The sequence below is a fragment of the Malania oleifera genome, chromosome 12 (assembly GCF_029873635.1).
Source record: "Malania oleifera isolate guangnan ecotype guangnan chromosome 12, ASM2987363v1, whole genome shotgun sequence".
Lineage (NCBI taxonomy): Eukaryota > Viridiplantae > Streptophyta > Magnoliopsida > Santalales > Ximeniaceae > Malania > Malania oleifera.
The window spans coordinates 2,873,510-2,897,827 of NC_080428.1; the positions used below are offsets into that span (position 1 = coordinate 2,873,510).

General features: G+C 38.8%; 1 protein-coding gene across 3 annotated transcripts in view; it reads right to left on the bottom strand.

Moving 5' to 3' along the window:
• LOC131144640 (uncharacterized) overlaps window positions 1–23,931 on the bottom strand; it is a 72,694-nt gene extending 48,763 nt beyond the window's left edge. For 2 of the 3 annotated variants that reach the window (XM_058093401.1, XM_058093400.1), the window contains exons 1-4: window positions 23,678–23,901; window positions 23,448–23,582; window positions 16,512–16,598; window positions 1,340–1,411 (exon numbers count right to left, since the gene is read on the bottom strand). In XM_058093401.1, the coding sequence (XP_057949384.1) occupies window positions 1,340–1,411; window positions 16,512–16,598; window positions 23,448–23,582; window positions 23,678–23,806 (423 nt within the window). In that variant the 5' untranslated portion in view covers window positions 23,807–23,901. Of the gene's footprint in view, window positions 1–1,339; window positions 1,412–16,511; window positions 16,599–23,447; window positions 23,583–23,677 lie in introns of all 3 variants that reach the window. The other variant, XM_058093402.1, reaches the window with a different exon arrangement.
• Window positions 23,932–24,318: the final 387 nt, after the last annotated feature.

The following is a 24,318-nucleotide window of genomic DNA, read 5'->3' on the forward strand; positions in this document are numbered from 1 at the left end:
CATTTTTTATCTAACCATCCATGTCTAAATTATCATTATTTGTATAATAAATCATATTTAAATGATTTAGGAATTTAATTTGTATAAATTAAATATGTTTAATGCACATTATTTTACAAATATGTTTGATACACAAATTATTTTACAACTTTTCCACCTCATACACAACATAGATGTATTCAATTTGTATTATATTAGTCCTAAAACTTATATTATTACGTCTCTTAACCATTTCTAAAGTTTCATAAAATTCCACGCTTTATTACTAATTTCTATTTTTTTTCAAATGGAAGTTGAAATTGACATTGAAATCGAAATTTCCATAAGTTTGGAGCTTCGAAATTTAAGACTTCATAGGGCGTAGTGAGTTTGGATGCAAAAAAAAAAAAAAGGGTCTATTATTGTACCATATTCAGGAATAGTGTGGATATTCCGATGATTCTTCCATTGATCATCTCAGTGATTTAACTTATGTGGCGCCTCCTCCATTAGAAGGTTTAGAAGATATCAATTTCTTTGAAGAGGAGGTCCCCAAAGATGATAAAAAGGCTAAGGATGGAATCCTGCCTACTCCCATTCAAGAAAAATTCCTAGGAAGGACATTGAAACTCAAAGGTTGTTGAATGATTGGGCCTCATGTCTAATCAAGGAGGTAATGAAGTCAAGCTTGATGGGGGCAAATCCAGAGTGAAGAACGGTCAAAGAGAATTAGCTAATTTGAAATGTTCAGTGGACTATGATGAGAAAGGTTTAAAGATGGGATTTCTTGGCTGATTTTAGCAATTGTTATCTTTTTATTTTTGTTCTGCTTCTATTTTTTATTTTTTTTCTAAATGATTTTTCTTTTGCTTTTATGTGGATTTAGTATCCTCGCTTTGAATGTACATTATCGACCTTAATACATCTGCTTTTATTATCAAAAAAGAGTGATTCTATCCCTCAAAGAGAAAAGAGGCCCCTTCCAACCATCTAAGCTCTTAGGCGACCCTTTCCACTACTAGATTCCAAAAATTTGCAAATGTAGGATTTCCCTTATTTCAAAGGGACCCCTAGGTATGTCAAAGGCCAATCCAACAAACCATACCCACATTAAAGGGCAACTCCCCAGCAGGGAAGTGCAATTGAGTTGGCTGGAAATATCTGAATTTGGCTTTTGAACTACAATTGAGCATCAAACCGATTCACCACACCCTCACCCTTAAGTTGCTACTTGGCCTAACGAGGCTAACATACTCTACTTTTACAACTACAAGTAAGTGCACAAATATCCTCATGTACACTTGTGCATACAATATGAAGCACAATAATAACAATACCATATATAAGAAAGCATTTTGACCTTTGCATAGCTTGGAGAGATCTGAAGAGCACGACTGCAATCTCGTATACACTCTTTAAAAAGATTCATCTTCTGAAGGAAAAATACACCCCAAGGATTAGTAAATGAAGAAAGTGTTGCAAAAAATAAAAAGGAATGCATAGCAAAAATTAATCGTCCTCTTTAGCATTCTTGCATCTCTATTTTAATAATGCCTTTCCATTTACCAAGATTTTTCATAAACAATATAAAGAGAAAAAAATGATGTAATATAAATCAATGCAACTTCACAGCGATGACTATAAAAAGGACAAGGAAAAGCAAACCAGAAAAAAAACATGGACTTCGGCAAATTGGTATCCATAATAGGCTCATTAGTTACATTAACCCTTCCTTTCATGATCCATCAATTTTTTTTAATGATTAAAATATATCAATATTTTATCAATTTCTCAAGTTTTAAAATATATTCATCCCTATACAAAATAGGCCCCGAAGCAACACACCGTGTCGGTGCCCAAGTACAGTGTCAAATATGTGAGGGTTCCTGCATCATTCTAGATGTGGGCAGGTAAAGAAGCTAGTTCAGAAAACTAGGATTAGATTAGCAACTTGGAATATAAGGACACTAACTAGGTAAAAGCATGGAAATTGTGGATCACTTTATGTTTTATCATCATACTTCATTGGGTAGGATCCTTTTCATTGTGTATGTGGATTATAATTTAGAGCCTTAAAAATTTTCTACAAACTAAGTTTCAAAGAAAAATTTGGGACAGTTGAAATACTTCTTGGGTATAGAAATATGCAGATCTCGTATGGTTAGTTTTTTGTCATAGAGGAAGTATGTTATTGATCTATTGGATGTGATTGGGTTGTTGGGATCCAAACTGGTTGATACAAACATGGATTGTAATAGCAAGTTAGTGCTGGATATAGGTGACTTGTTGCCTAATGCTAGATGATAGTAGAGACTTGTTGGAAAATTGAATTATGTCACAGTCACTCGATCTGACTTATCTTTCGCAACAAGTGTTGTGAGTCAATTTCAGGATTCTCTGTGAACAAGTGACTAGGACATAGTAATTAAGATCTTGAGATATCTCAATGGTGCACCAAGGAGAGGTGTTTTATATCGAGATCAAGGACACATGTTTATTTAGGGATACAAAGGTGTAGACTGGGTCGGGCCGTCTTCCGACCGAAGATCCACAATCAGGTACTTTGCCTTGGTTGGTGGTAGTTTGGTTTCTTGGAAAAGTAAGAAACAAACTATGATGGCTACGTCAAGTACTGAGTTAGAGTATAGAACTATGGCTTACCCTACATTTGGACTTGTTTGGTTGAAGAACATGTTGGAAGAATTGGGTTTTCCACATTCTTAGTCTATGGAACTGATGTGTGATAATCAAGTTGCTCTTCATATTGCGTCCAACCTAGTCTTCAATGAGCGAACAAAACACATTGAAGTTGATTGCCATTTTGTTCAGGAGAAGCTTGTGCAGAAGCTTATAACTACCACTTATGTGAAGTGCAATATGTAACTTGCTAGGAGCATATGATATCTATGCTCCATCTTGAGGAGTGTTAATGATTATTTTAATCTTTTAGTATTATTATTAAGTGTGCTAGTGTTATTTTAATTAGTAAGAGTTAGTGAGGGTATTATGGTCATCAGAATGTGTTTGATTTGTATTATAAATAGAGGGAGATGACTATCTTTGAGTTAGATCATTCATTTAATCAAAAATCTCTACAGTGTTTAACAACATTGCCCTTTTAGCTAAATGGTTATGGCGCTTCCCTCTAGAAGAATCTTCCCTTTGGCATAGAGTTATAAGAAGTAAGTTTGGGTTGGTTGAGAATGGGTGGGATGCCAAAAGTAATTTAAGATGATCTTTGGGGAGTCTGTGCAAGTCCATTTCTTAGATTATCCATCCTTTACCCCTCACAATAAACTTCTGGTCATGTATCTGCTTCTGCAAAGACACTTGGCTGGGTAATGTAGTTTTGCCCACTTCTTTCCTCACCTCTCTCCTTTTTGTTGGGGATTTGAGTAGTCCTTTCTTCAAATATTCATTTTAGGAGACCTCTTAATGATAAGGAGATATAGGAGTTGTCTTCTTTGTTATCTTTTTTTAACGGAAGTAATATTTTTTTGGGGAGGGATGTTCGCTCTTGGTCCTTCGATCTAGCGGGAGTGTATTCTTGCGAATCTTTTTTGAATTCTTGATCCATTCTAATTCTTTATTTCTGCTCTTTCCTATAATATGGAAGGGCAAGGCTCCCTCAAAAATTAAGGTTTTCACTTGGTTTATTGTGCTTAATAAAATAAATACTAACAACTTGTTGCAAATTAGAAGACCTTTGAAGACTCTTTCTCTGATGTTTGTGTGCTCTGTTTACGTTGCAATTTTGCTTGGTGGATTTGGAATAAGCCTTTTGGTGTTATGGGGGAGATTTGGGTATGCCCAGTGTCAGTGGAAGACTTACTAGCTAATTCTTTAACAGGTTTAGGTAGAAGGAACAATAGGGCAGCCTTGTGGAAGACTTACTAGCTATTTCTTTTGCAGGTTTAGGTAGAAGGAACGATAGGGCAGCCTTATGAAGGTGTGGTTTATTTGCAGTTTTATGGGGATATGAATGGAATGTAATGCATTGATATTCTCTGGGAAAATTGGGAGCTGGTTATAATAAGATCTAGTTTTTAGCATCATTGTGGTGCGTTGGATTTAGGTTTTTCAGAGGAAATAGTTACTAGGAGATTCAAAGAGATTGGAGTAATGTGCTGGTTTTTGATTTTCTCCTTTTTTTTGTAGGTTTTAGTCATTTTTTCTGGTTTGTTCCAGATTTTCTTTGGGAGATGTCTCATTCTCCCTCTTGCAAATTATTTTCTCATTAATATAATTTTCTTTCGCTATAAGAAAAAGAATATGATTTGTTCATTAATATTTTGTGTCCTTTGTGGTTGATTGTTTGCCTATGACCTGAGTCTACTTGTTAAAAGACATGTCTGAATTTTTTAATGTAATTATTAAATTCTACTAGGAAATAAAAACTCAGTTTGGCATTGTTATTGTAATTTTTCAATCTAATAATGCACTTGAATTTGTTCAAAAACGAGGGGAAATTTTCAGTTCAATGGAGTAGCTAAATGAAAGAATTTACATTTGCTTGACATAGAATGGTCTTTCCTGTTTTTGTAACCTTTCTTGTTTTTTCGCTCACTAGGAATTGTTCTGGTGTTCTAAGGGGACAAATTTCCTTCTCCATCTTGTACTTACTAAAACTCTGCCCGTGATGCACTTAAGGTCCTAATTTTTTCACACACAATCGGTCCCAAGCCCGGGTAAAGGAGGAGGGTTGCGTTTAGCTGACAGCCAGCATAAAATCTGTCAAATCACTATGATATGAATCCTTACCGAATATTTGCTAAGGCATCCTCTATGAGCAACGAGTTGCACTTGTACCACCCGGGAGTAGCGAAAAGTGGGCGAGGGTGGGCTAGGTCATCACCCTGAAGCGATGCACCGTGTCGGCGCCCGAGTACAGTGTCAAATATGCGAGGGTTCCTACATCATTCTAGACGTGAGCAAGTAAAGAAGCTAGTTCAGGAGAATAGGATTAGATTAGCAACATGGAATATTGGGACACTTATGGGTAAAAGCATGGAAATTGTGGACACAAAATGTTTAGAAGAAAAATTAATATAATTTGCCTTCAAGAAACAAAGTGGATGGGGGGAGAAAGCTAGAGAAATTGACAAATCAAGATTTAAACATTGGTACACTAGAAAAGAAGAACATAAGAATGGAGTAGAAATTATTGTGGACAAAAGCTTAAAAGATAGCATTGTTGATGTAAACAAAGTAAGGGATAGAATTATAAAAATCAAGATGGTATTAGGCCAAGAGATAATAAATGTCATTAGTGTCCATGCTCCTCAAGTAGGCTTAGCAGAAAATCTTAAGAGACAATTTTGGGAAGATATGGATAGTATTATATAAGGCATACCAGGGACTGAGAAAATATTATGAGGAGGAGATCTGAATGGACATGTTGGAAGGGATAATAAAGGTTATAAGAGGATACATGGAGGATATATAAATGGAGACAAAAATGAGCCTGGAGAGATGATCTTAGACTTTGCTATCATGTGATTTTATTATAATGAATACTTGCTTTAAGAAGAGAGAAGAATACTTAATAACCTTTAATAGTGAACAAAATATAAGTCAAATAGATTTTCTTTTGAGGTGGTGGTACCTAAAGGGAGAAAATATAATAAAATTTAAAGATAAAATGATCAAAGATGAAGATTGGACTATAGAGGATGGGATAGATACAAATACTCTTTGGAGTAGATTAGATAACTCTATTAAAAAGATAGCAAAAGAGATTTTAGGTGAATCAAGAGGAAGATTCTCAAATAGCAAAGAAAATTGGTGGTGGAACAAACATGTCCAAAAAGTCGTAAAGACAAAAAGAATTTGGTATAAAACGTGGCAAAAATGTAGAAACATGAATAACTTTGAAAAGTATAGAGAGACGATGAAAGATACAAAAAAAGCAGTTAGTGAAGCTAAACACAGATCATTTAATAGTTTGTATGATAGATTAGATACAAAAGAAGGGGAAAGAGATATTTAAACTTGATAAAGCAGGAGAAAGGAAGAGTACAAACTTAGGAAATGTAAAATGTATAAAAATTGAGGATGATATTGTCTTGGTTAAGGATGAAGACATAAAAGAAAATGGAGAAGTTATTTTAGTAGGTTGTTTAATGAAAACCAAATAGAAGTCTTAAACTCAGAATTGACAAATGAGGAAAAGACTAAAAATATGAGATTTATTCACAAAATTATAGTTAACAAAGTTAAGTTTGCACTAAACAAGATGAGAAATGAAAAAGTTGTAGGACCGGATAACATTCCAATTGAAGTTTGGAAATGCTTAGGTGATAACGGAATTATATGGTTAATTAATTTATTTAACACAATTATAAAAACTAAGAAAATGTCAAAAGAATGGAGGAAAGGCACTTTAATACCTATATACCAAAAATAAAGGAGATATTCAAAATTGCAATAATTATTGTGGAATTAAACTTATGAGTCATACGATGAAACTGTGGAAAAAGGTAGTTAAACAAAGACTAAGGCTAGAAACAAAGGTCTCGGAAAATCAATTTAGTTTTATGCCCGTGAGATCTACCACAGAAGCTAAATATCTTTTAAGAAGATTAATGGAAATTTAGGGAAAAGAAAAGGGAGTTGCATATGGTATTTATTGACTTAAAGAAAGCATATGATAGGGTACCAAGGGAAGTTCTATGGTGGGTTTTAGAAAAAAAAAAAAATGTATGTAGTAGGTATACTTGATGTCATTAAGGATATGTACGATGGAGTAATGACTAGTATATGAACTATAGATGGAGAAACTAGAGAATTTCCAATCACCATAGGTATATATCAAGGATCTGCTTTGAGCTCTTATCTTTTTTGCTTTAGTGATGGACCAGCTGACTAAGAGCATTCAAAATGAGGTTGCATGGTGCATGTTGTTTGCAAATGATAATGTATTGATTGATCAGACTAGGGGCAAAGTAGAGGCTGAGTTAAAAATTATGGAGAGAAGCTTTGGAATCTAGAGGCTTTAGGATAAGTAGAAATAAGACAGAATATATGAAATATAATTTCAATAATGGTAGGAGGAATATTGGAGACAAAGTTAAACTTGATGATGAAGAAATAAATAGCATTTGTAGATTTCAATCCCTTGGATCTATTATGCAAGCTGAAAGAGAAATTGAAGATGATGTAATGCATAGAATTAAAGCAAGTTGGATAAAATGAAGAAGTGCTTCAAGTGTGCTTTTTGATTGTAGAATACCCTCAAAAATTAAAAGGAAAGTTTTATAGGACGGCTATAAGACCGGATTAGATGTTGGGCGACTAAGAAACAAAATATCCAAAAAGTAAAAGTTGTCGAGATGAGAATGCTTAGATGGTTGAGTGGTATAACACTGAAAGATAAATTAAGGAATGAACATATTCACGGTAAGTTAGGTGTAGCTCCTATAGAAGATAAGATAAGGGAGAGACAATTTAGATGGTTTGGACACTTATAGTGTGCCAGTGAGGAAGAATGACTTAGTTATTGTGGGGGGCAGTAGAAGGGGTAAGGCTAGACTTAAAATAACTTGGAATGAGATAATGAGTAAGGATTTAATAACCCTGAATTTGTCAAAAGAAATGGTCCATGATCGCATAAATTGGTGGAAAAGAATTCATAAATTGTTGTTGTCTCAAGTTTTAGAGTCAAGAAAATTTATACATAGTTCCATGTTAGCTGATAGCTTTTCTGTTTTTTTTTTTTTTTTAGCTTAAATAAGTACCTTGTAAAGGGGGTTCTTGAGAACGGAGGAGAGCTTTGTTTTACACAAGTAATGGATGTTTTAGAAAGGCCCCAAAAGAGGAGAGCCAATCAATTTGCAATTAATGAAAAGGATATATTATTTAAGTGAATCCGACAACGATAATTGGTTTGAATGAGAACAAAAAAAAGAAACACGTGTCATGAATGACACACGAACGCTTAAGCAACTAAAGAAAAGGCTAAGGGGTAGGAACCCACTCAGTGAACCCTAACTTGAGCCTACCAAGCAAAAACTCTCTAAAACATCACAAGATCGGGATTGGTAAAGACCCCTCAAGTGTCTCTAAGGCCAATACTAGCACGCCATATCGATATCAACCTCCTACAAGAATGCAAATATAATATAATTAACAAAAGAGGCTTCCATAATTTTGCTTCCAGGAATTTCACCTAAAAAGAGTTAAAAGCACAGGAAAGTCAAGAGAAAGAAGCAAGAAACATATCAAAAATTGACTCGCCTTCAATTTCAAAACAAGGTGAAAATTTTTCTTCGAAAAAAAAACATTTAGAAGAGTCTCATGTGGGTTGTGAGTGTTGGGGAGGCGGGTCTTCAAGTTCTACGGAAGTCGCACACGTAGATAGGTTTGGAGTCTCGCAGGTTGTGCATACGCAAGAGGTGTAGGAGTTCCATGAGAGTTGCACACACACAAGAAGGTCTAGAAGTCTAGTAAGAGTTGCGCAAACAAGGGAGGTCTAGGAGTTTCACGAGAGGCAGCCGTATACAAGGAGATCTAGGACTCCCGCACGTGTTGCACGAGCGAAAGGAGGTATGGAAATTCGGCAAGAGTCGTGCATGTGAAAAGATCTAGGAATCTAGCAAGAGTCAAGTGTGCACGAAGAGGCATGGGAGTCGTGCGCAAGGAGATTTAGGACTTCCTCATCTTTCTAAGATTGGAAAAAGGAAGAATAACAAAAAGGTGAACAACCATGAATCTCAAAGATCCTCACACTCATCAAGAGGGAAAAACTCTAACTCCCTGCAACCTAATAGGGGGGGCAAAAAAGTTCGTGCCATAGAGGTGAAATTCTATACATGAAATTTCCTCTTGCTTTTTTTAAAAAAAATGTATATAGTTCTGATCATGTTACTCCATTGTTAGTTGTAGGAAGTACCCGAAAGCAATCCTTATGGATTAGTTATTCCTTCAAATGAAATGATCGGCATTATTGATGACGCAAATGACACAAGGATAGAAGATAATGTCTTGAACCTCTAGTCCACTTTTGACACTATTGTTTCTCCTCATCCATAAGTGAGGAAAGTGAAAGAAATTTCCAAGGAGAGAGGCTACGTAGAGAAAATGGAGACATATTGGAGTTGGCTGTTATGAACAAAGATGATGCTTTTGATGGAGATCTTCAAGGAGAAGTTGGAGGAATCTCCCCCAATGTTGGCAAGGATAGTGGTAGTAAGGACAACCATAGCAATGGAGAGAGCTAGGAGGACGAGGAGGATGATTATTTAGATATCTATCTACATGACTTCTCTCCTGTGGTCGAACGCTATTCCCCAGCTCATCAACCTCATCACTAGTTGGTCATGCTACTCAACTTACACATTATCTGTCACTCAACTGATTTCTTAAGACACTTCAACATTAGAATGCTCAATTTCGTCCTTTTGCTTGTAGATTGTCTCCCAAAGATTCTCCTAATCACACTATTCCTCCCTTAGTTCTAGGAGCAATGGACTTACAAGGTCTTGGGAATTTCCTAGCATGATGGGAGGATCCTGCTTATGTAGAGTTTCACAACTTCAAAGTGCATAAGAAACATGTGAATCATTTAGAGAAACATTATGACCTTGTAGACTAGTTCTGGGAGGGTGCAATTTCACATGGGAAGATTGTTGTGCCAGTGCTACTGGATATCATTGGCGAAGTACTCCAAGTTTCATGCGAATCCCTCGAATTCTATGTCCATGTTGCAATTGAACTCTATGGTTCAGATGACAAAGCTATGTAGACATAATGGATTTAAATTGGACATTTTTTATGCTTACTAGAAGAATGTGAACGATGCCATCTCATCATTTAAGTCTTGGGAAAAGTTGAATAAGCTGATTATTGAGGTGAATTTGATGAAAACCAAACTAGAGGAGCGAGAACAAAAGATAGCTACTATGACTTCAACCAGTGGACAATTTTTTTGATTCCTTGAGAACAACCTAACATATAATTTTTTTAACGTATTCATTTCAATTTTTCTTATTTTTATCACATCTAGGGTAAATTATGTCCAGCAAAATAATTGAAAGCTCATTCTTTTTTTAAGAGGACCATAGGCCCTCCTAGTGCTACTTGTTCAGAGCATTATGCTTGCCTGTGACTGCTTGCTTCGTGTGTTTGGGATGGGTTTCCATCATGTAAATACTAGTGTAGGGTTATTTTCCAGTATTTATTTCATTGTAAGCCAAATAAGGCAGTATGACTCCTCGGTCACTTTGATGTTTCCTAGTGCCAGAGTGAGAGTAGCCCAGAAAGCTCTTTAGGGGAGGGTGAGTGTTCATCAGTCATTGTAAAACTCACTAGCAATCGTCAACGTGCTTAGCCTACTTGCCTCCCTCGCTAAGTACAACATGTCAACGGAGGATTTGTTAATGAATTACGTTTGCTTCAATGTTTACTGCTTGCTTGCCACGGCTTTCATGAATTGATTACTATTTCCACTGCTATCTGAATGAATGTTAATGAAAGTGCTTCGTGGATGAATGTTGGTAAACGATAGGCTGACTAGTTAAGCAAGAGTGCTTTAGCTAGCGCCGCACGGCCCTTCACAACGGTGTGAAAATAGTCGGACCGTGACATTTGGTATCAGAGCCAAGTCGGTGACACTTGGTGAGAGCCCAAGGTTGAGTTGCTACGTGAATTCGATTGCCTTCGTTGTTGGATTTGGGAAGCTTTATAAGTGACCATGGCACTAAACACTGTTGAGAGGATCAGCATGCTGGAAGCACAGGTTGAGACAACAACCAACACTATGGCCGCAAAGGTGGCCCAGATGAGAGAACTTGTTGATGAGGTGATGGGATCACAAAAACATCAAACAGGTTTGATAGGCGACATGTCAGAGGACTTTCGCCACACAGTTGAAACTTTGCAGTAGCGGATGGCTGATCTAGATGCAAAGGTGAATCTAATGGTTCTTGCTATGGGGAACTCCAACACTCCGGGAGTTAGCAAGACTAAGGTGCCAGAACCCAGGACATATGGGGGTGCCCGAGATGCCAAAGAGTTAGAGAACTTCTTGTTTGATGTGGAGCAGTACTTTCGCGTTGTGAGGATGGCCTCAGAACAGGCAAAGGTGGATACTGCGACCATGTACTTGATTGGTGATGCCAAACTGTGGTGGTGTACCAAGTACAGAGAAATTGAAAATGGAAGCTAAGTAATTGAAAATTGGGCAGACTTGAAGAGAGAGCTCAAGGCCCAATTCTTTCCTGAGAACGTTGAGTATAATGTAAGGAGAAAACTGAGAGATCTCAAGCATACAAGGTCAATCAGCGAATATGTGAAACAATTTTCTGCTTTAATGTTGGATATTCGGGATTTGTTAGAGAATGACAAGTTGTTCTATTTTCTTGAGGGGATGAAACCGTGGGCAAAAATTGAACTTCATAGGCAAAGGGTTCAAGACTTGTCAACTGCACAAGCGGCTGCAGAACGCTTGACTGACTACGCTGATGATGATACCGCTTCGTCCAAACGGTTTGGCGGAGAGGGAAACGGTGGAAAATCTTTCAAGTATGGCAAACCCAAGAGTGGGGGAGCCGACTCTAAATCATCAACCTCAAAAGAAGCTTCGTCGTCTCAAGGGTTCAACACACCCAATGGAAAGGGAAAGGGTAAACTTGAGTGTTTCTTGTGTCGAGGTCCTCATAGAGCTTTTGAGTGCCCTCACAAAGCATCACTTAATGCTTTACAGGCTTCCATTGTAGAGCAGGCAGTAGAAGACGATGAGGAAGAGGATGATGCCCCGAGGGTGGGTTCAGTGCAGCTGGTGAGCGCATTGGAAAAGCAAGAAAAAACACCAAAGGTTACACGAGCAAAAGGGTTAATGTTTGTAGACTTGAGAATAAATGGGAAGAGTACTCGCGCTATGGTGGACATAGAGGCTACTCATAATTTTGTTTCGCAGTTGGAAGCATGGAGACTCAATTTATCCTTAGAAAAGGATACAGGACACATGAAAGCAATTAACTCTGTAGCCCAGCCTACTTTAGGAGTAGCCAAGCAAGTGGCTATAAAGCTTGGACAATGGGAAGGTCATACGAATTTCACAGCGGTGCCATTGGATGACTTTCCAGTCATTCTAGGAATGGAGTTCCTAAGGGGGACGAGGGCAGTGCTGATGCCTTCGGTTGGTTCCCTGTGTCTGATGGGAGATCACTCGTGCATGGTGCAAGTCGTTGCAACGAAAGGAGACGACGGAAAGTCCCTTTCAGCCATACAGCTCAATGAGGGATTGGGTCAGGGTGAGCAGACACGTCTAGCCATGGTGGTGGTAGACAAAGAAGTAGGCCAAGAGCTGGAGCCTACAACCATCCAAGCAGTGTTGGATGAGTATAAGGATGTGTTGCTGAATAAGCTACCTCACAATTTGCCTTCACGACGGACTGTGGAGGATGAGATCGAGTTGTTATTAGGAATGAAACCACCTGCTAAAGGGCCATGTCGGATTGCGCCTCGAGAGATAGTAGAGTTGGGGAAGCAACTTGATGAATTGGGAGTGGGATGTGTTCGCCCTTCCAAAACACCGTTGGGAGCATCGGTGTTGTTTCAGAGGAAACATAAAGAGCATCTACGGAAGGTGTTCGACAAGCTGAGGGGAAACAGTCTAGATGTGAAGAAGGAGAATTTCTCTTTCGCTCGATGGAGTAACAAATTTCTTGGTCAAGTGGTTGAACAAGGTCGTATCCAGAGGGGTATGGAGAAGGTAAGGATGATTCGAGAACGGAAGATCCCCACGACAGTGAAGAAGTTGTGTTCCTTTCTTGGCCTTACTAAATACTGCAGGAAGTTCGTTGAGGGGTATTCGTGAAGAATGACTCCAATGACAGGACTACTGGGAAGGTATTATTGGCCGCACACGCAGGATGATGTGGTTGATTATACCTGAACTTGTCTCACTTGCCAACAAGACAAGGTGGAGCGGAGGAAAATTGTTGGGCTGTTGGAGCCCCTACCAGTATCGTCCAAACCGTGGGAAAGTGTCTCATTGGACTTCATCACCAACCTGCCCAGAGTGGGAGACGCAGGGTCTATACTTGTTATTATAGTCAAGTTTTCGAAGTATGGTACATTCATAGCCGCACCGAAGTATTGTTCGGCAGAGAAGACAGCACAGTTGTTTTTTGAGAACATTGTGAAATATTGGGGTGTTCCCCACGACATTGTTAGTGACCGAGACTCAAGATTCACCGGCAACTTCTGGACAAAACTTTTCAGAATCCTCGTTCACAACTAGAAATCTCTTCTAGTTATCACCCACAGACAGATGGACAGACGGAGAGATTCAATGGGCTACTTGAAGAGTACTTGCGCCACTTTGTCAATGCCAACCAGAAGAATTGGGTGCAACTACTTGATGTGGCTCAGTTCTGTTTCAATGCCCAAAAGTGCTCCACAACCAACAAGAGTCCTTTTGAGCTTGTTACAGGCCAGCAGCTGCTGTTACCTCACACAGTGGATGAGTAGTACAAAGGAAAGAGTCCCAGGGTGTACGTCTTTGCCAAAGAATGGAGACAGAATGCTGAGATTGCCCGAGCCTACCTAGAGAAAGCTACTAAGCGGATGAAGAAGTGGGCAGATCAGGGGAGAAGACCGCAACACTTCAACGTAGGTGACTTGGTGCTTGTTAAGCTAAATCCAGAACAGGTCAGGTTACTACGAGGACGAGATAGGAGACTACTTCGCAAATATGAAGGACCAGTCCCCATCTTGGCCAAAGTCGGGAAGGTCTCCTACAAAATAGACCCTCTGACTTGGATGAAAGTGCATCCTGTGTTTCACGTCAACTGCCTCAAGCCGTACAATGCCGACACCGACGATCTGAGCAGAAATCAGTCAGCCAGAGCAGAAGTGAGTATAGATCAACCTGACAGACGTGAAGTTGAAGATATCCTTACAGACAGAGAGTTCACATCCGCAAGGAAGAAGCGGCAAGAATTCTTAGTGAAGTGGAAAGGCCTTGGTGACGAAGAAACTAGCTAGGTTTCTGCGGAAGATATGCAACCGTTCGTAGACAAAGTCGAAGCGTACCTAGCGTCAAAGTCTACGAGGACGTTGACCGCATAAGTGGGGGAGAATGTCACGAGCTAAGCTTGTTCAGGGCATTATGCTTGCCTGTGACCACTTGCCTCGTGTGTTTGGGATGGGTTTCCATCATGTAAATACTAGTGTAGGGTTATTTTCCAGTATTTATTTCATTGTAAGCCAAATAAGGCAGTATGACTCCTCGGTCACTTTGATGTTTCCTAGTGCCAGAGTGAGAATATCCCAGAAAGCTCTTTAGGGGAGGGTGAGTGTTCATCAGTGATTGTAAAACTCACTAGCAATTGTCAATGTGCTTAGCCTACTTGCCTCCCTCGCTAAGTACAATATGTCAACGGAGGATTTGTTAATGAATTACGTTTGCTTCAATGTTTACTGCTTGCTTGCCACGGCTTTCATGAATTGATTACTATTTCTGCTGCTATCTGAATAAATGTTAATGAAAGTGCTTCGTGGATGAATGTTGGTAAACGATAGGCTAGCTAGTTAAGCAAGAGTGCTTTAGCTAGTGCCGCACGGCCCTTCACAACGGTGTGAAAATAGTCGGACCGTGACACTAGGGCAGCAACTAGCATTAGGACTAGGTAGGGGTGTGCAAAAATCAGTGTAAACGATAATAACTTACAGAACAAAACCAATTCAGTTTACTCAGTTCATTTATGGACTTAGGTCAACTTTGTTCAGTTCTAATTTCCATAGCAAACTTTATTGGGTCAGTTTTAGGTCTTCATAAATATCTTTTGGTTCAAAACCGAAAAAATCGAACTTTTGCCAATGATGTATCCTAAGGCCCAAGCTCAACCCAAGTCTATCTGTGTACACTATACCCCCAAGCCCCAACACTTGACCCAGCACACTAACCCAGACGCGACAAGGGCCTTACCTTACCCCTTAGGGGGTTAGGGTTAGAAATTTCAAACCCTACGAAATTTCAACAAATCTGCAAGCCCCCTGTTGTATCAATCTTCGATTCAATATAGTGCTCCTTGTTGTTTGTGTTTGTGTGAACTGAAAGCTACAAAGCTTCTCCATTCTCATGTGAATTTAAGAGGTGAGAGAGATAGAGCCAAGAAGGCCGCAATCTCCTGCAAGCTTGTGGCTGTTCATGTGAATCGAAGAGGTGAGAGAGAAAGAGCCAAGAGGCGAGATTTGAGCAGGTTACAACTTGCAATCTCTAGCAAGGTAATGGTCTACTATTCTAGGTTCCTTTTTTTAATAAATTGAATCATTTGATGATATGTTGTGGATTTGATCTGTTTAGGTTGTTTGAAGTTAGATTTTGCTACTCCTCTTCTTTTTTTGTTTTTGGTCTATTGCATTCCTAACTCACTGCAGATTGTTGTATCAATTTCACTTCAAAGAGAAGTTTGTTTTCCTAGGAAAGATCGGTTATTTAAAAAGCTCCAGTTCGGTACTTTGGCTCGATTCAAGTTTCAATATATTTGGACCAAACCAAACTAGACAGTTCAATTTTGGTTTTTCTACTAGTTAGGATAGGTTCTTTTTTATAATCCTAAAGAACCGAAAAAATTTCGGTTTCATTATTCTCACCTCCAAACTGACCGATTGCACACCCCTAGGCCTAAGGGTCCACCTAGTGAGGATTTTGAGTGGCAATATCCAAAATTTACTGTAAGAAATAGGCATCATACGAAGTGCAAATTTTGTCATAAACATGTCATAAGGGGTATGACAAGATTGATGCAGCACTTCACCCATTAACAAGGGGAAGTTTCTAGGGCAAAAAGGAGAGAGAAACAGAAGATAACACAGGAGTTGGAAGATAGATTGCATATGAAATCTAAAGAAGGAGGAGGATTTATTAAATCAAGCAACGGCGAAGATCATGAGATTACAGTTGCAAGATAGGAGAGTTTTATGGAATTTCAGGAATGGGAAGAAAGACAAAGGTCTAGAGCTAGAAGTGGGCATAGTTATGATGAGAAAAAGGTGGCAATTGCAAGGAAAGTCTAAGTAAGAAGAAATGATGGGGATCATGGGTTACTTCTCAACATGAAGATCATGGAAGTAGTCGGCAATGGATTAAACCTGATACTCCTGAAGCTAAGTTGACGGCCATCAATCCTAAAGTACAAAGAAGCAAAATTTTAGTTTCAAGCAAACTAGAATTGATCAAAATTGATGAATGGCTTAAGCAAAAAGCTTCATAGACTTGTATCTCTCTTTTTGGTTTGCAACCGCATTGCTGCCCATGTAGCATGAAGATTGAAGTCTTGTTTAAAATTATATGTATGACTATATATGTATATGTATGTGTGTGTGTATATATATGTATTATTTATATTTGTTAATGGAGAAGCTTAGGAGGGAAGCAATTGAAGAAGAAAAAAAAAAGCAAAGAAAAGAACAAGTAGGAGAAATGCATACAAAGTGTGTATACACATTGTAATAATGGATATACCTACATAAAGATATTTATGTGTTTCCACACATTTAGCTCAAAATGAAACAATCATACTTACATGCAACACAGAAGCTCGATTCACGTACAAGGTTGCAACCAGATTTTTATTCATGTCAGCAGCATCTACAGGAGCAACACGAAGTGCCTGCAACTTGTAAAACAAAAATAGGAGCAAATAGAACAAAACCAAGAAACATATAAGAGAATGACACAAGTATGCAGAGTTTAATTGCTTTGCAACTACCAGATAAGTATTCTCCATCCCTTTAGACCATGTTTGGAACTTGAAAACATTAAAATAAAGGAAAGGAAAATATGAAGGAATCAACTTTTTCATCCTTGGTTACCAACGAAAGTGACAAAGGAAATAAAATATAGATTGAAATAATGAATAAATTTTGATTTCAAACATCACTAACATTTGATTTTTCTTAATTTTTAATCACTTTTTAATCAGAAAAGAAAAGATAATTTTATTAGAGAAAACAGGGCATCAAGAGGATGCCGGATAGTACAGCGAGAAAAACCAAAAAAAAATAACACCAGTCAAGGAGGTTATCAAGGAAATCAAGAATTACAGACAAGTCCCTCCCAAACATCCACCGTGCCAACTAGAGATCATAAACATCCAGCTACCCATGATTAATTGCATAGAAGAAACCTTCCCCTCGAAAACCCTCCTCTTCCTTTCTTTCCAAACAACTCAAAAAATAGCAAGGGGGATAGGGGAAAGGGCCTTCTTTTTGGACTTGTTGGAGCAGATCCCTTTCCAATGTCATCCTCAGCCAAAGCTACCATGACCCCCATTTGGCTTGACTAGGAAAATGGCTAAGCTCCAGAGATGCCTAGTCCAAAAGCAGTGGAGAAGGATGTGGTTCACTGATTCTGCTTCTTCAAGGCACAGATAACACCTATTCATGCAGCCTCCCAAGTGAAAAATGCAACTCTCAAGGGGACTTTCCAAACAAACTTCCAAGGAAAATTGTTCACACACTGTTCCAGCCTGCTAAGGTGATTATAATTAAACTTGACCGCGAAAATACCATACTTGCTCAGTGTCCAAACAGGCTTATTGGAAGAGACCTGTCTCTGAATATCATAAAGGATGCTGTATAAATTTATGAGTATTGATCTCTTAGTCATAAACATTCCTAATCAGGCAGACGCTCCAGAAGAATCCATTATTAGTGCTTTCTCGGCGGTGGCATATGAGAACATTTTTATAGCAGGCAAGCCTATTGGGTGGAATGGAATGAAAAGCTAAGCTGGGATTCGCCACACCAAATGTCATGCCAAAAAAATACATCCTCCCCATTTCCCACACTTAAGTGGATGTCAGCAAGAAATTCCCCCACCCTCTTTGAATGAATTTCCAAATTCCTGTGCCATGGCCTACTACCTCTTTGGAAATCCAACCATTATGATTGTCGCGACGTCCCCGATGAGCAAGGGTGCCCCGGGGTGGGCGAATAAAAGATGATTTATAATTTTCGGAAAAATTGGATGTTTGAGTCGCCACTAACCTTTTGGAGTGTGGTTAGAACACGTAATTACCACCCAATTAAGGATAGAATCGGTCTGCGTTACCATGATCGGGATCGGGAGTTCGGTTATGTGAGAGGAAAGTACTAGCACCCCCTACACACCCATTCTATGAACGGTACCTAATTAACTGACAATTATCCCCAATTAAACTTAATAGTCTTTTTATTTTACTCCCTTTGTGAATTTACAAAATATTAATGTACATGTAAATAAATAGACCACATAAATATTTACATAGTATGAAGTATAATAAAACATCCCTCAGAACTAGGACACGCAAGGCTTAAGAAGCCCACACCCCTTTTTGAAATCATAGGAATTAAAAATCGAGAAAATATTTTACAAAAATAACTCCCAGATTTATTTCAAAAAAAATTATAGAATTTTTTCAATTATTAAGTAATATTTTTGAAATTTTCTAGGAGGTTTGTGGAATCATTCGGGATAAAAAGTAGCAAAAACAATTTTCCAACCTCAAAGATATTTTTCTGATTTTTCTCTGATTTTTCTGAATTTTTTTGTGATTTTTCCATATCTTCCACAATTTTTTAAGCAAATAAATAATATAATAAAAAAATAAATAATAAATACAAAATGCCAGTCTAAGACCGGTTCACAGAGAACCAGTCCTGGGTCAACAACTAGGCCACATGTTGGCCACTGAGTGGGGTGTTCCTATATGGCCCGGATCATTGACGTGGCATCATCGTAGCCATCACAGGGAGACACAAATCGAACGGCTGTAAGGAGACCGCAAAGCACTCTGCATGCGTGGAAGGCGAGCCGCGTGTTGGCAGCTGGGTGAAGGGCAATACACAGACATGGATTAGTGACGTGGCACAATCTATACCGTTCGAAGAAAACACAAATCGGATGGATGGGGATCAATGTGTGCAGATCAGTGACGTGGCGCAATCTACGCCGTTCCAAGAAAACACAAATCGGATGGATGGGGATCAATGTGTGCAGATCAATGACGTGGCATGATCCTACTCATCGAGTGAAAGCATTGATCGAAGGGCTGTACAAGAACCACACAGCGTTCATCAGATGTGGAGCAGAAGGAGCCACGTGTCACACGCCAGTGGTTCCAAAGCCAGGGACATAAAAGGTGAAAATTTGAGTTTTTTGCCATTTTGCAACTGCCCTCCCTCTCTTTTCTCGCACAAACTCTACGATTCTCTCTTCTCTCTCTCTCTCTCTAAAACCCTAATCCTTATTCCCTCTCTCAAGCTCTCGCAGAGGCTCTCTCTTCTTTCTCTCTCAGGTTCTCCTCTTTCTCACAGAAGCTCCCTCCATCCCTCTCTCGAATCGACTGAAACACTAACTCCATCTCAATCTCTCTCTAACCCAGCAAACCCTACCTCTCCTTCTCTCTGCTCTCCATGGTTTTAAATTGCGGTAGCGGGTAGCGTAACGTAACGGTAACAGGTGTAACGGGAAGCAGGAGTAGCGGGTGTTACATAACGGGAAGCGGGTGTAACGGCCGTGAATTTTTTTGAAGCACGCACAACCTTGTGCATATTAGCGTACTTGCATGTTTTAAGCTTTTGGCCATTCTTAGAAAGGGTTTTAGTGTATTTTGGACCCTTTAGTTCGAGTAACTAAGTTATTTGGTAAGGGCAACAAGTTTACATTTGTTTTAAACCATCATTGATAGAAAATTACGTGTGTGTGCGTATTTATACTTCTCATTGTTCTTATCTGTGATAAATTCTTATGTGTGCTAAATGAATTAATAAAATAAAATACATTATACACTCCATTAATCTATTAGAAACATAAGACATACGAATAATATAAATATAAAATAGTTAGAAAAGAAAAAAGGTTGAAGTTGAAAAATAAAGAACATAAATATCACATTACTAATATTATTAAAAAAGAAAATTCCTAACAAGTTAGTATTTTGAAATTGTTAATTAATGCATCTATTGTGAGTATTTAAAGAAAAAGTAAATTTTGTATCATTGTCATCCTCATTATAATTTTTTCCCCCTCTTGCCACTTGGTATATTGAGAATGATATATGAAAGAGAGAGAAAAAGTGAGAAGAAAAAGTAAAAAATAAAATATTTTTTTGGTGTAACAATCCTGTAGCGGTTACGTAACGGCCGTAGCGGCCTTTACGTAACGGTCGCAGTCCGTAACGGCCGCTACGGCCGTGACTTTTTCTTCCCACCGATTTCGCGGTGTGTAACGGTATCGGTAACCCAAAAAACCTTTACGTAACGGCGTTACGTAACGGTCGCGGCCTTTATTTAAAACCATGCTGCTCTCTCCTCTAAAATCTCTTAGGGAACCCTAGTTCTCTATCTGTAAAGACCTATGATGCCTCCTGATCTCAATGGATGGGTCGATTTGAAAACCCAAGAAGGGTTTGACCAGGACTTGGTGATAGGGTTTTGCTTCGAGCTAAAACCCCAGCTTGTAGATAAGTAAACCCTTCCCACTTCTTCCTTTCTATTTTGCTTGTATGATTGTGTGTGCGTGATCCGAGTGTTGTTATCTGGTGTTTCAGGTGTTTTAGTGCTTGTGACTCGAGTGTTGTTGTGTTTGTGATTCAGATGTGCATTCGTGTGCGTGATTCGAGTGTTGTGTTATGTGATTCGGATGTTTCAAGGTTCGATGGTTAGGGTTCAGGGACGAGTTTGACTCATTCGAACCCTAACCCACTGAGTTATGGCAGGGTTGACTCGCATAAGTCAACCAGTGAGTTCTAGTGGACTCGGTTTGGCCCGAGTGAGCCTAGTGGGATCTGACAGGTGTCGAGTTCGATTTAGAAATGGGCTTAGGGTTTTCAAATGGGTCAGGTTTATTTTTAAAATGAATGTGGGCTTAGGTTTAAAAATGTTCGGGCCTGGGTTAATTTAAAACAAGTGGGCCAAACTTATTTTAAAATGAACAGCACGGGGTATTCAAAAGATTAGTGGACCTGGTCTTTTTTTAAAAATGGGTACGGGCTTGGGTAATTTAAAACTGGTCCTAGGCCTCAGGGATTTAAAAAGGGAGCTGGGCCTGGGTTCAAGTTTAGAGCAGACTTGGGCTTTGGGTTGTTTAAAACATTTGGGCTTTGGGCTGTTTAAAACGGGTTTGGGCCTCGGGGGGTTTTAAAAGAATGGTTGTTGGGCTTTGAGGTTTTTTTTTTTTTAACATGGCTGTTGGGATTTGGGTTTTTCTTTTTTGAAAAAAAAAAAAAGGGTTTGAGGGTTTTAAAAATGAGTATGGGCTCGGGGGTCTTTTAAAAGTAAATGGGCTTGGGTTTTCTTTTTAAAACAAATGGGCTCTGGGGGTTTCAAAACGGGCATGGGCTCCGAGATTTTCAAAACGGGCGTGGGCTCGTTTAAAGAGAAATGGGCTTCGGGTATTGGAAACGGTTCGGGTTTCGGGTTAGTTCAGGGCTTTACGAGGGTTCAATTAGTGCCGGGTTTGGGTTCGATCAGTGCCGAGTTCGGGTGTGGGGATTCAAAGGTGTTTGGTTGGGGAATTCTGCCAATGCTGGGGTTCAGTGATGCTTGAACCCAACAATTGGGCTTGTAATCCTGCATTTTGAGTCTCACATACAATTTTACAAAGTATATTACAAAGCAAGAAGGAAAGGCCCTCAGTCTTACTTCTAGTCTTCCTCTCCTTCGATCTTCTAGTAATCCGTGTGTGTCTGTTAGAGTGTCTTTTTGGGGGCTTCTAAGCTCTCAAGTTCTGAATGGGAGGCACTACGGAGTGCCTGCTCAGAGATTGTTGCAGCTTTGAGGAATTGCTTCCTCTCAACTTTTGTCTGTCACTCTTGCTGAAGGTCTGAACTCCTCTCTCAATTTCTCAAAATGCGTCTCTCAATTCCTCCCTTGTCCAATCAATTGCTCAATTTTCCCCCTTCTCTAATTGCTCTCTTCCTTTTTGGCTAATTGCTCTCTTCTCTAATTGCCTCTATCTGCTCAAATTGCCTTCCTCCTTTTTTCTGTGCAAGACTCCCTATAAAGTCTAGGCAGTGTATTTGGCGCTTGATTGATTTCCCTCCAGCAGAAATCTGTTCCCCTATTCCCGCCACAGTTAATTGGAGATTCGGGCAGGGGGGAATATGTGGCAGTTTCTCTCTTATGCGCACATGTTTATTTTATTATTTTTTTGAATTTCATTTAACGGCTCTAACTTACTGATTTTCTTTCCAATTTTGATGAACAGGAAACCTCGAAGGTGCTTTGGAATATGCTGCTAGAGCTCAACTGAGGATTTTGATTTTCTTTGTATTTCCAGTATTTTCTTTGTATTTCCTTGTATTTGCTCATTATTTCCCTATATTTGCACCTTATTTCCCTATATTCAGTATTTTATCATTTCCTTGTATACTTTGATTTGGGTCTGTGCCTCTTTGCATTTCAGTATCTTGTGACTTGGGCTCGAGCCCATTTAATAAAATATTTTAGTTTCTTTAGGCACGCTTGGGCCACTTTGTATGAAAATCCACAAGAATTAAAACTTAGACTTCTCCGAATTAACAAATTTTTGCCCACGTGAATAATTCTTCACCATTGTAAAATTCCAGCACTTGGTCTTGAAATAACCGGTTAAGGACATGGTGGGCAATCAACTTAGGGCTCCTACTTATGCATGAATATCGATTAAAAATTCAAAGGCTTACAGTTAATTAACAGAAATTCCCGACCTCATTTAAATTTCCATAACATGATTCTGAAAAATCTGGTTAGGGACACTTAGGGAAGTTAAACTAATTATAATTAAATGACCTCATTTTCAGATTATGCATTTGAAGTTTGAACTGATTTTGAATTAGGACCAATAATAAACTTAATTTGCAATTAAGGTGACCTAGTAAAAATTACGGTGTCTACAATGATGAAGGCCATATTTAGTGGCAGTAACCTCCCTCAAGTAATAATTTTTAATCATGTAAGAACAAAGTTTCATTCTTAATAGAATTTGACATAGAGAGAAAACAAAATTGAAGATGGGCTTCCTTCTAATTTTCTTATCCTTTACTTTTCTCAAACAAAATCCATGATCCAAAGGATCCTCGGGCTTCCTGGTTACTATTTTGCTGAGACATCATGTTGATAAAGGAATATTGCTATTGCACTAACCAAATGAAAACTTTTCTTCACAATATTCCTTTTTACTATTGTTGCAAGTTGCAACTCATTTTGAGATGTTTAGCCAAGAGACATATTTGTCTGACATATATAGCATCTCTTCTCTCACTCATCAAAAGAAGGGCAGGGAGGAGGAACTCCTCTCTAGGCCATTTTCCTTGCACATTCTTTGCCTGCCATTGCAGACCATCAGATTCAATTACCAAAACAAGACCTTTCATGGGAAATTGTCTTCGTATTTTTTATTTTTTTTCTTTTCAAGATCCATTTAAGAACCAACTCTGGAAGCAACTGTAATAAACGAGAGAAAACAAAAATGAAAGTCGTGTGAGTGAGGACGGGACCTGGGAATAGCAATTGAGAGCATTGGCGTAATCTCCTCTGAAGAAGCATTGGTTGCCTTTCTGCTTCGAATCCAAAGCAGCTTCTTTGTTCTTAGACCAAAAGGGCTTATTCGGATCCACCAGGTCATTGACAATCTGCGAAAACAGAATTTTCTTGAATTTATCTGATAATGAAATAATGACAGTGATGAAAAGGGCGAAGAAAGAAGTTCAATGAGGGGTTTGCTTACCCGGTGAAATGGTTCCCACCGAAGAAAAAAATCAAAAAGAGAAGAACAAGTGCGAGGAAGGTCGTGACGAGTGCTATCTGCTACCATCTGCTTTAGGCCGTCAGGAACTACAGATTTCAACTCTTCCATGACTCTCTTCCACAGAGAGACAGAGAGCAGGGATTCGTTCTCGTCTCGTCTCTCCTCAGTCGCCGAGTCCAACCTTACCAGCACGTTCCGCGGGAGCATTTGAAGAGTCTTTTTCGAATTTAAATTTTTTTTTAATTAAAGTTATTTGACAACAATTTGATGTGAAACTTTATGTTCAAAATTGTTGGATCCAAAAAAACATAGGCCTAGCTTGTTTTAATGAAAATACGCTGGAATATTCAATGTGTTTATTTAAGAGATGCTAGAACAAACTATATTTACAAAATTGATGCAGCACTTTTTATTTCGGGCGAGGGTCACGTCAACTTATGTGTGGCGGTTAAAAAACATTATCTCAGGTAGCGTTTTTTTGCTCAATTAAATTATGTTTTCTTCTTTTCTCTCTATCTGCAATTCACAAAAAGGGTCAAGAGCAGAGAGAGCCGAGTAGGGCGCCGATTGGCATAAACAGATTTTGCAGGTGAACATTGAGAAGATAGTATATGTAAGGA